Consider the following 11,768-nt stretch of genomic DNA (forward strand, 5'->3'; position numbering starts at 1 on the left):
GCGGCTGCTGTGACGTGAGGTGGATCGACGGCACAAGCCCATGAAGCTTGCGCAGCTCTTGTGGCTGGTGGGCGATCCAGACCTTGCCAGCCAAGAGCACCATCTCACCGTCTAGAGACATGTACGTTTGGCAAATGAGGCTCGGAAACACGGCCGCTGCTGAGTCCGGGGTTGACCAAGCAGCAGCAGGCAATTACCCCCAGCCTCAGAACGCGGCATGCGTCACTCGCAGGGCTTGACAGGCAATCTCGCCGTGGAAACTCTGCTTGGAAGTTTGAGCGCGATCTTGTTTTGCTGTCGGGTCACTCGGACACCTATGACGCCACAACGGAAGGTGTGGCGCGTGCGGGTACGCGGCAGCGCCTGCCATCCTTGCTAAATTTCACCGGCTACGTCACTCCTGTGGTCATGAGCTGCCCTCGTCACCTGCCATAAATACTAAGCAAGACTCCCGCTGTTTGTCAAATCATCACACCATCAATCCGCACTCTACTACAAGCACTTCCAACTCTTACACGCAAGAACAACCCGACACTCCAACATGCCTTTCACCGCCAGGTATGTCCGCTCCAGCAGCAATCAGCCTACTTGTAGACGTAGACACTAACAATCACCAGCGACATCTGCAAGATCCTCCTTGCCATCATCCTGCCTCCTCTGGGTGTCTTCCTCGAGCGCGGATGCAACGCTGATTTCCTCATCAACATCCTGTTGACCGTTCTTGGTTACATTCCGGTGAGTTCCGGTACACACATCATCACCCGCGACCCTGTCACTAACAACATCACCAGGGTATCATCCACGCTCTGTACATCATATTCAAGTTTTAGCGGGGGCGCGCAAACACCTTTCACGATGCCGCGATAACGGCTTGACGAACAACGTCACATCACGATACCCATCTTCCTCTTTTTCCGCCAACGTCAGAGCTTGACCGACACCCGACTCTCACCGATATCTTGATGCCAGGATACACTTCCCATGGCGTCGCTTAGGGATGCCGGAACTTCCGGTCGGGTGAAGGTTGTCTTGGCTTGGCTCCGTCTGTAATGTCATGAATAGCTTCAGGTTTTGGCGTCTTGGTTTTCTGGGACAATCTCAGGTTTCCTCGCGAGCATCCTGGTGCGTTTCTATGAGCGTGCTGTAATGAGAATATAATCAAACATTCTACGAGCATCTCTTTCCAATTGATATAAGGTGCAAGCGTGAATGTTATATGTGATTTTACGAAGTTTGATTCAGTAAAGACGGCTAGAAGCGATCAGCACAAACAGGCACGAAACGTTCGAGGCGTTGGTGATCGTGCCAGGGCTCAAGGACGCGAATGCGATCCGCAGCTCATGATTACCAATGTATTTCAGGGTTAGCAATTATGTCTCGTGACAACCACTCAGAGTCGGTGCGCTATCCTTCTCCAGTCCGATGTGCGGCTGAACCAGAGGCACGATGCTATGCTTGGCACGTGCATCGCCGTTCTTTCCAAGGTTCACGCGCTCCGCACCAGCACTCACGACCGTCACACCTCGCGCCCACTTCGACCCTTATGTATTCCCTCCACTCCAAACCGTATCACTCACCGCATTCCTATCGTTCGAAGCGCAAGGCGCGATATAAATACCGCCCAGTATGAGCTTCATGACTGCCACCCTCACAGATGCCGAGATCGACGCGCTTAGCAGCGACGCCTTTAACCACGATGGCGCGATCCGCCAGCTCGACAAAATTATGCGCTCGCTAAACTCCGACCCATCTTCGTTCATCGAGTCGATCCGGGTCAAGAACACGCTCGATGCGTACGTCCAACGGGCCAAGCTTGAGCCGACTCTGCCAGTGTTCAGGCTCATCTTGAATTGCGAGTACAAGCTGTGGAAGTTGGCCGAAGAGACACCTATGAAGTACAAAGTTTACTTGTCGCACTGGGTAGAGGCTCTCATGGTATACAATAACGAGGCAACCGAAGGACAGGAAGACAAGGCCACCAGCAACGACACGGTCACTGCTGCGGAAGTTCGGAGGACCAGGGCGGAATACATCATGGGGCTCCTGCTGTGGGAGCCGTCGTCATCCAAAGCCTCGCCCCACTTGATACTGGACCGCCTTAAGATGGATGGGGTTCCACTAGCAACCTTCGATCTGGAACCGTACATGTGCATGCTCGTTGAGACTGAGGTTTGGGACGTGCTGCCAGAGCCGAAAGTACGAGCTCCTGCACAGCCCATCCAGAAGCCCACAGCACCAGCGGAAGACGAGGAGTCACTGCAAGTTACTCAGGCGCAAGAAGTTAACAGCTCACAGTCATGGGACGAAGCCATAATCCGAAAGCTGAAGTTCGAGCCCGAACAAGCCGTGCAAGAACTCGCGCATCTTCCACTCGAGCTATCGTCCCTAGACTTCCTCACCAAACTACACGCCAACTACACTTTCGTTGACAACGGTATTGACGGTCAAGACGTTACCATCCATTTCATACAGCACGCAATGCGCCTTATCGAGAAGATGGAGGCGCCCCCTCCAACGTCGCAGGAGGAGACAACGGCCAACGGCACGGCCAACGGCACGACCAACGGCACGACCAACGGCACGACCAACGGCACGACCAACGGCACGACCAACGGTACTGCCAACGGAACCACAAACGGAACCACCAATGGTGTCGGTAACGGTACTCCGATCGTAGAATACGGAAAGGATGCGCAACGTCGCGCTGTCATGATACTGCTGCTGTTCATCAAAAGCTCCATCACCAAAGGCTTCATTGAAGCGGGGGCACTCTTCTATGAGCTTCAGGAAATATGTATTCGATACATATGGATAAAAGAGGTCAGGGACTTCAAGGCTTGGACACAAGGACAGTTTGGGGTCAACTAGAAGCTTACCAAGAAGAAGTCGAAGAAGGGCAGGCAGTCAGGTCGGGTACAAAGAGGCTGCGGATGTTAGAGGTGGATAGGACTGATCACTAGAGAGAAGCAGGGTGTATTGATACGCTGATTCAGGTCTTTCCTTTGTAGATGGCCAGTGTCGTTGATACCAATGTTTCGATGTTGTCCGGTCCGTTTCTGCGACTGCAGCGTTTGCCTCACGATGCAGCTACTGCGATCACTGCTCCGTACGGTCCAGATGTGGCAAGCCTTGCTGTGACCGACATGCATAGCGAAACACTGGAAGTCGATAGCATGAAGATCCGCGTCCATAACCTGCATGTTGTTCGACAATCTCACCGCTCCGCGTTTTCGAAGCTGTCTTTCTCAACCTTCTTCTCTATTACAGTGCTACAGTGGAGTCACCTGGAAGTGTCGAAGTCAAGTCATGGTCGTGCTCGAGGCGGCTCGAAGGTTTCGGGAATATCCGGGACTGCAGCTGAGGCAAGAAGCAACGCGCTAACCCTCGAACGATACCAAACTTTAGAGTTTCAAAACCCGCTACTGAAACAACCATCGCCTTTCCACTTCGGCCGGATTGCTAGCTAACCGTTCGTGAACGACAAGCGGTGGACAGCTGCCGATAACGGCCAGGGATATTATTTCGTTGCTTACTTTTGTGTATGACCACGACCTGCAAATGTCTGCGGAATTCCGAGCGATATCACAGTATGCGAAAGTGAGCATCCAAGAGCGAAACGATGTTCCCTCGATGGTGTTTCGATCGCCGAGCCTGAATCAAAACCTCGCTGCTGATACACATCTGCAGACATGCTTCCTCAGATGCCAAACATCAATGCGCGCTCCCACAACGCGACATCATTGTTCCGAAGCAGCCTTGGGAAGATCCCAAACCAAGCTTCTGGAGATGATCGTCCCGCAGTGGATATCCTAGCGGAATTGGCCTTAGCGGAGTAACCATGACCATCGTTCGACCAGCATCGTCTCAGCTCTCCGGTCAGGGCCTGTGCTCTCGGTATCACAGCCTCCCTCGACGGCCATCATCGTGTTTGGCCATGGCAGCAAGGGGTCGCGGGCGCCATCTTGCCTTGGTGGATCGGAGACGCAGACCGCTGAATGCTTGTGTCTATGCTAAGCTTTGGAACGCTGACAAGCCACCGCGAGGAAAGCTGTATATAAACCTCACTGCTCATCCTCCTAGATTCGATATCACCATCACTCAACATTCAAACCAACCAGACTCGCTTTCTTCCCTTCCTTCCATCCTTCTAATTACTTTCTTGCGCCGGTCGCTTGCTTAATTCACTACTCATTACATCTTTCTCATTCAATACTCTCTACTATCTTCAACTCTTTTTTAACCCTTTTTATCAACCAACTTCATATCCATCAAGATGCGTTACTCTCTCGCTGCCATTGCTGCTATCGCCGCCTCCGTCCAGGCCCACGGTGTCGTTTCTGAGATCCAGGGTGCCAATGGTGTAACCATGCCTGGTCTTTCCGTTCAGGACGGTACTCCTCGCAACTGCGCCTCTCCTCTCTGCGGTTCCGAGGCTGATACTTCCATCATCCGCACCCGCGAGATGGGTGGCAAGGCCTCTGCTCTTGGACGCACCCAGGGTGGCGGTGCCGTTGACGCTGGTGCCGCTATCGCCATGTTCATGGGAGGTGCTGGAGGTGCTGGTGCCGGTGCCGCAGCTGGTGCCAAGCGTGGCTTCCTCGATGCTCTTACCGGTGGTGGCGCTGGCGGCGCTGGTGCTGCCTCTGCCGGCACCAAGTCCACAGGAACTGAGGGTGGTGTCGCCAAAGCCGCAGGTACCGGAGCCACCTCTGGCCTGCCCACCACTGCCGACGACGGCACAATCACCATGACCTTCCACCAAGTCAACCAGGACGGTGCCGGTCCCCTGACCGCCCAGATCGACGCCACCTCCGCTGGCACCGACCCCGCCGCCTTCCAGGACGCAACCGTCATGCAGAACGTCCCCGGTATCGGTATTGGAGGTCTCTCCGCCGCCGCCGTCAAGGACTTCCCCGTCAAGGTCCAGATGCCCGCTGGCATGACCTGCTCCGGTACCGCCGGTGGCGCCACCAACGTCTGCATCGTCCGCATGCAGAACGCTGCCCTTGCCGGTCCTTTCGGTGGCTCCGCTGCCTTCACTCAGAGCACTGCCGCTAAGAAGCGCGCGGTTGAGTACAACCTCCGCAAGCGCCACATGGCCCGCGGTATCCTCGGAAAGCCCGAGTAAGCTTCTCGCCATCACGCTTTCTCTACACTGGCCCACGGCAATACACAGCAATCTCGGATAACACGACAAACAAGAGTTGGATATAATATAATGACAATAACACGGAAGAGATGAAGATGAACAACTTTGCGGTTTTGCTGGGCAATTCCACTTGGGCACAAGAGAGAGAGAAAGAGATATTACAAGTACATACGAGTATGAATAAAGTGAGCTCGGCTTTTTCAAGAACTCCATTTTTCATGATGGGGTTCTTGGTGCCACTCCTTTAGTTCTGTACATAACTGACCTACCATACACTCATTTACTTGAGCTGTTTTCCTTTTTAGTTGTTTGGTTATATAAACTGTAATTAGATGGATGGAATGGGAGACGGGTGTCTGCGGAAGGGGGAGTTGCTCTTTGACGGTTTTGGATGGGAGTAGCTTTTTCTTTTCCGTGGGATCTTTTCGTCTGGGTCTGTATATAGATGAATGTTAGCGAGTCTGGTTTAAAACTTCTTGGTCTTTGATGTGTGATCGTGGTGACTGAATAGTTGAATGACTGCAAGTGATTGGTAAGTGTCTGATCGTAATGATTAGGACGCACTATGGAAAAAACGCTGACCAACGCGTAGCAGCTTTCAACGGCACAAGAAAAACAGTAGATGACTTTGAGTTCACCAAATCCCTTTAGATTATCTTATAAGAGCAAGATATCGCGCAACCTTTGTTCAACAAACCAGACATCGGATCTATGTTTAACAATATCTAGAGTACGACCCCGGAGAACATTGCAAAGGTCCTCGAATAGTGTTTGGGCGGACTTCGCATAATCCGGTGTGATAGCCCATATCTCGCGTTCCCGCTTAGAGAGCAAGGAAAGCAGTGCGTAGATACGATCGCGTGGGTCCACACAAACAGTCTGCTCCGTCATAGACAAAAGCGACGTCAGACGAGACAAGCGTTTCCTGGAGACGGATCCATCGGACCTCTTGGAGGCATTAGTCTGGGTTATTATCTTCCAGGCGTCTCCCCTGAAGAGCGGCAAGTCATCACTGGAGGATTCCACCCATTTATGCGCAATCCATTCGAGTGCTGCCGTTGTGATGGTACATTTCCCACACATGACAATGACGTCAGTGGAAAGGACGTATTCCTGCAGGATCCATGTGCGAGTCCAGTACGGGTTGTAAAAGAGGTAATTGAGTCCTCCAGCGTACGGAGCCAAGCCTGCGACCGGGACGGTCTTTTCCGAATATATTCTCTTTAAGCGCTTGATGTCCTTTGCGGCATCCTTAGTCGCGACACCAAACCAAGCTATCGTCAATTCGGCCTGCTTGTATATAGACCCCATCATGGCGACTTGGTGATTCTTCTCGTCGTCGTTGGTTTGGTCGATAGAGAGAGCGTCGATCCAGAGGTAATCGTCGTATTTCACGTCCCGTAGCCGGCTGAGGAGATCCCAGAGATTCTGGCGCACGGTAAAGGGTTGTCCATTGAGCAAGATCCGCTTTGTGGGAGACGGCAGTCCCCATACGTACGAGACGGCTGTATACTGAGGTGCATTGGCCAGAGATGTTACATGGAGTTCGAGAGAGATAGTCGACGAGGGCCCGACTTCCGAAGACTCTAAGTCGAGTTTGAGCAGCCGAGTGTTGAATGTAGGTCTGAGATCCAGTGGAGCAGACTGATGTGCTGTTGACATTGCGAGAAGATAGCCCGGTTTAGTGTGTTTGATCGCAAGAGGCCCTATGTGAGGTCGAACCTATTCAGGTGTGAGCACTGCAGGTCTTATACTGCTCTACAGCAGACAGGAGTATATAAAAAGGAGAGTATGAAGTTTCTGCTGCAATGTAGAATCCCGGGATATCTGCTGACACGTACCAGGTCCTCAGTGCTCTCTTTCTCGTAGTAGGTAATGCAAATACAAGTACTACTTTCTTATCCACAACGGTCAATCCCGTCATGAGATGCTACGATGATGATTATGATGAGCAGCCGCTGTCTTTACATAAAGCGCCCATAAGTATCGTTGAGAAGGTGTCGAGAAGGCTGAAACGCCATCGGTGAAGAGGGCAGCGCTTACTGCGTGCTCGGCTGAGCACCTTCAATACGATACCCCCAATGGAAACCTCGGTCCATCCCATGGCCCCCAATTTTACTTCTAGATATCATTTTTAGTGACCCTGGGGTATATCCTCGGGGTAAGAACTCGTGCCGCAGTGGTAAAGCTTGTACATGTAACGTGTAAGAGAGGTACCGAGTGCCCAGGTGGATCTTGCAGTGTGGAGTCGCGCTAGGGTGGCTGATCGCCGGCGCGTCACTCCTACAGACATTTTGCGCCTCACGCAGCGCCTCACGAACAACATCCTCCTCTCTACGTATACTCGACATGGGCAAAGGAACCGATAAGCTATACATCACTCACTCCGAGTGGTCCTCCTCGGATGCATTCGGTAACGCGCGCGGCGCGAACAGCGCAAATCGAGCCTCCGCTGCCGGCCTATCCTCGACCTTCAAGCGCCTTCCCTTCAACTACTGCGCCGTCTCGCTACAGCCCTTTACAGACCCCGTATGCACGTCATCGGGCACCATATTCGATCTCACCCACATCCTTACATGGCTATCGAAACACCCCGACACGAATCCCGTCGACGGAACGCCATTGAAGCGTGCCGACCTCATTACGCTCAACTTCACTAAGAACGAAGACGGCGAATTCGTTGATCCGGTCACATACAAGGTCTTCACAGACAACACCCACATCGTTGCGCTGAGGAAGAGCGGCAATGTCTTCGCATGGGACACGGTTGAGAGGCTGAACATCAAGGCGAAGAACTGGCAGGATCTGGTCAGCGATGACCCCTTCACGCGGAAGGACATCATCACACTCCAGGACCCTCAAAGCATCGAGTCAAGAGATTTCAGCTCATACAAGCATGTGAAGGACGGAGACACGGTGGTGGCAGAGGCGGAGACCGGTGTGAATAAAGAGGCGCTGGGCAACGCTGCGAAGATCCTCAAGGCGAAAGAAGCAGTTGCGAAGGCGCGTGAGAACAGGAAGATCAAGGAGCAAAGCGGAATCACATCGAAAGCGCTCTCCAACCTACCCAGGAATGGCACAGCAACATCGACATCCTCCGAGCCCAAGAAACCCGCATACAATGCCGCCGTGTACACCTCAGGTAAAGCTGCCGCGTCTTTTACCTCGACCGGCGTCACCCCACATACCTCTGGCGAACGCGCCCTCCTCTCCGACGAAGACTACATGCTCAAGCCGAAGCGCATAAAGAACAAGGGCTATGCACGCATATCCACCTCACTCGGCGATCTCAACGTCGAACTCCTCCCCGAATACGCACCGCGCGCAGTATGGAACTTTGTCAAGCTGGCACAGAAGGGATACTACAGCCACACCATCTTCCACAGGAACATCAAGGGCTTCATGATACAAGGTGGTGACCCTACAGGTACCGGAAGAGGCGGGCAAAGCATATGGGGCAAGCCATTTGAAGATGAGTTCGAGGGGCCGGAGAGGCACAACGCCAGAGGCGTACTCAGCATGGCGAACAAGGGCAAGGGCACCAACACGAGCCAGTTCTTCATCACGTACCGCGCCGTGCCGCATCTCGACCGCAAACACACGATCTTCGCACGAGTAGTTGGTGGTTTGGATACTACACTACGATCCATGGAAGTCGCAGAAGTAGGCGAGAAAGACAAGCCTGTCGATGACATTGAGATACTAGACGTAGTAGTCTTTGTAGACCCGTTTGAAGAATGGCAGAAGGAGCGTAAAGACAAGGAGAACAAAGAGCTGGAGGCCGAGGAGATCAAAAGACAAGGCGGCACAGCGGATGACAAGACTACATGGACGGGCAAGCGCATACGCGCAGATGGCACAGTGGAAAACGGCACGGGTGAAGGCCTCGGCGTAGGCAAGTATCTCCAAGCTGCAAAACAGGAGATACAGAACCAGGGCGACGATGAGATAGTCGGATACGTGGATGATGAAGAGGATGTTGCGCCTGTCAAGAAGAAAGCTAAGACTGGTGGTTTTGGTAACTTTGACGCCTGGTAAGGGGTTCATGAGTCTTGAATGGAGGTTAGATAGCATTGAAATGATACCCCAACACGTTTTGCCTTGCATCTCACAAAAGTTGCTTGCATGTTTCTCAATATTGTGCGTTCCTACGACGCGACTAAAACCGCAAACTCCGCGCTAATCGAGCACGACGCGGAATCTGTCCGCTGCAACTGGCTGACTACATACATGATTGTTTATAAAACACCCAAGTAATACTCCTCGCCCCGTCGGCGTTAGTGTAAAGCCAGTTGGGCGTAACTTAATCTTCCAATCGGTGTGCGAGGAATAAGTATGCCCAAGCCAATCAACGCGGACATACGCGGGGTGATGGTATAGCTGGGAAGGTACGGACGACTACGGCGTATGATGTCAAGTTTAGGCTGCTCTTCTAATCATCGTGCAGGGCGTAATATGGGATGTCTCGGAAGTATCCTTGGTCGACCAGGACGGATCTAATTGTTTAGTCGTCGGTTGATGCGGGGAAAAAAGGAACGGTGTGATAGGTGATAACGATAATGTATGCACACATGCATGACGGAGGGCGAGATAAAAGAGGGCTAGGTCGCGCCTACCTCAGCTCGTTGACATCACAGATCAGCACCGTCTTGACTACTGCACCTTTAAACGTTTGCATCCACGCTTAAGGAAGCTTGATCTCCTGTACTTTACCTGCTCAAATTCAGCATACCTCGTACAACAAACAACATCATGCCTTCGTCTGACATCCCGTCCTCTTGCCGCGCCGTCGTGATTGAGAAGAAAGGCGCGCCGTGGACGATCAAAGATGTTCCTGTCTTTGCGCCAAAGTCGGGCGAGGTCCTGATCAAGGTCCTTGCGTGTGGTATCTGCCATTCGGACAGCTTTATGCAACAGGGCCATTTGGGAGATGTCTACCCTCGCGTCCCAGGACATGAAGTCATTGGAAAGGTAATCGCGGTCGGCGATGGTGAGAAGAAGTGGAAGGTTGGAGATCGAGTCGGTGGAGGATGGCATGGCGCTCATGATGGGAGCTGCAAGTCGTGTAACAAGGGCATGTTCCAGATGTGCGACAACGAGCTTGTTAATGGCGTTAGTAGGGATGGTGGATGTGAGTTTTACCTTTCTGAGGGCGAACATATGGACGTCCAAGACGGTGACTGACATGTGACATCAGATGCTGAGTACTGTACTCTCCGCAGCGAGGCTGCAGTGCGTATTCCCGCCGATGCCAACCCCGCCGAATACGCTCCTCTACTCTGCGCCGGCGTTACAGTGTTCAATGGCATCCGCAAGATGAACATCCAGCAGGGTGACACTGTCGCCGTCCAAGGACTTGGTGGCCTAGGTCATCTGGCCCTCCAATACGCCCGCAAGATGGGCTACCGCACGGTCGCTGTATCCTCTTCGGACAACAAAAAGGACTTTGCTCACCAGCTCGGCGCAAACGACTACATCGATACATCGAAAGAAAACGCCGCCGAGGCACTACAGAAGATGGGTGGCGCAAGCCTCATTGTTGTTACGGCACCAAACCCAGAGATCATAGGGCCGCTGGTTGATGGACTTGGACCTTTGGGCAAACTGCTTGTCCTTGCGCCTGTGGGCGATATTCCAGTCAACACCGTGAGTCTGATCATGAAGGGCAAATCGGTCCATGGATGGCCATCCGGACACGCGCTGGACAGCGAGGAAGCGATTGACTTTGCAGAGAAACAGGGCGTGAAGTGCATGGTCGAGAAGTTTCCATTCGACAAGGCAGAAGACGCTGTTAAGCACATGGAAAGCGGAAAGGTGAGGTTCAGGAGCGTTATCGTTATGGAGTAGGAAGTTCAAGGAGCTCCGCGCATGGCAAGGATGCTGGACGCGGTCAGCGCGGATATGGAAACTATAGAAAAACGTCAGGAACTATAGCTGAGGAGATGATTGAAACAATGAAACAATTGCCATCATGCGAAATGTCTTGCTATATGAAGCCCCGCATATGGGCTCGTGGTCGTGCTGGGATGATGGAGGTTTGCATGCAAGGAAGCGGCGGCGAGGTAGTTAAAGCGCGAACAGCGGCCATCAGGGTAGACGCAGCTCGCATCTATAACCATCACACACACGTCAAACCCGTCATACGTACCCTCCAAGAAAGCCAAGTCCGCATCTTGATAGCTTCTCTCTTCTAGGCCCTTGGGCTCCACGTGCGAACGCATCCACGCGCCACAGCCACGCAGGCGCCGTAACCGTCTCATCTCGGGCGATTGTGGTTCGCGCCTCGCCCGCCAGTCCATACGCAGCCGCCGAGGCAGCTCAATTAAGTACACGCGCGACACACACCTCTCACACATCTCCTGTCCAGCTCCGGGTACCTGCATCTGAAGCGCGGTCGCGACATGTAACGCCTGCGCTGGCCTGCCCAGCCAATGGGCGGCTGCAACGCCGCAGCGACACTAACCACAGCCAACCCCGTTGTTTCAGAAAACTGAATAACGGCCACTTGCGACACTCAGATAGCTGTACAAGGACTGCCCGTCTCGTGGCTACCCACTTGAGCTATGATGAGGCAAAGGCAAGGTAAGGGTCTTCTGCGTGCGGATAGGACGGGTGTCCT

The 11,768-nt window shown here is 53.0% G+C and overlaps 4 protein-coding genes across 4 annotated transcripts; all 4 read left to right on the forward strand.

Moving 5' to 3' along the window:
* Positions 1-1,626: 1,626 nt before the first annotated feature.
* Positions 1,627-2,868, forward strand: J4E93_008982 (uncharacterized protein; the record flags this gene model as incomplete). The annotated part of the gene is made up of 1 exon (XM_049346876.1): positions 1,627-2,868. The coding sequence occupies one exon, from the start codon at positions 1,627-1,629 to the stop codon at positions 2,866-2,868; it is 1,242 nt and encodes a 413-aa protein (XP_049195831.1).
* A 1,405-nt stretch (positions 2,869-4,273) lies between these two features.
* Positions 4,274-5,128, forward strand: J4E93_008983 (uncharacterized protein; the record flags this gene model as incomplete). Its single annotated transcript, XM_049346877.1, has 1 exon — positions 4,274-5,128. One exon carries the CDS (start codon positions 4,274-4,276, stop codon positions 5,126-5,128), a length of 855 nt encoding a protein of 284 aa, XP_049195832.1.
* Positions 5,129-7,498: 2,370 nt separating this feature from the next.
* Positions 7,499-9,187, forward strand: CYP8 (Peptidyl-prolyl cis-trans isomerase cyp8; the record flags this gene model as incomplete). The annotated part of the gene is made up of 1 exon (XM_049346878.1): positions 7,499-9,187. One exon carries the CDS (start codon positions 7,499-7,501, stop codon positions 9,185-9,187), a length of 1,689 nt encoding a protein of 562 aa, XP_049195833.1.
* A 714-nt stretch (positions 9,188-9,901) lies between these two features.
* J4E93_008985 (uncharacterized protein) lies at positions 9,902-10,996 on the forward strand (the record flags this gene model as incomplete). The annotated part of the gene is made up of 2 exons (XM_049346879.1): positions 9,902-10,280; positions 10,347-10,996. The coding sequence occupies 2 exons, from the start codon at positions 9,902-9,904 to the stop codon at positions 10,994-10,996; spliced, it is 1,029 nt and encodes a 342-aa protein (XP_049195834.1).
* Positions 10,997-11,768: the final 772 nt, after the last annotated feature.

Source organism: Alternaria ventricosa, assembly GCF_023758065.1.
Source record: "Alternaria ventricosa strain BMP 2768 chromosome Unknown scaffold_19, whole genome shotgun sequence".
Lineage (NCBI taxonomy): Eukaryota > Fungi > Ascomycota > Dothideomycetes > Pleosporales > Pleosporaceae > Alternaria > Alternaria ventricosa.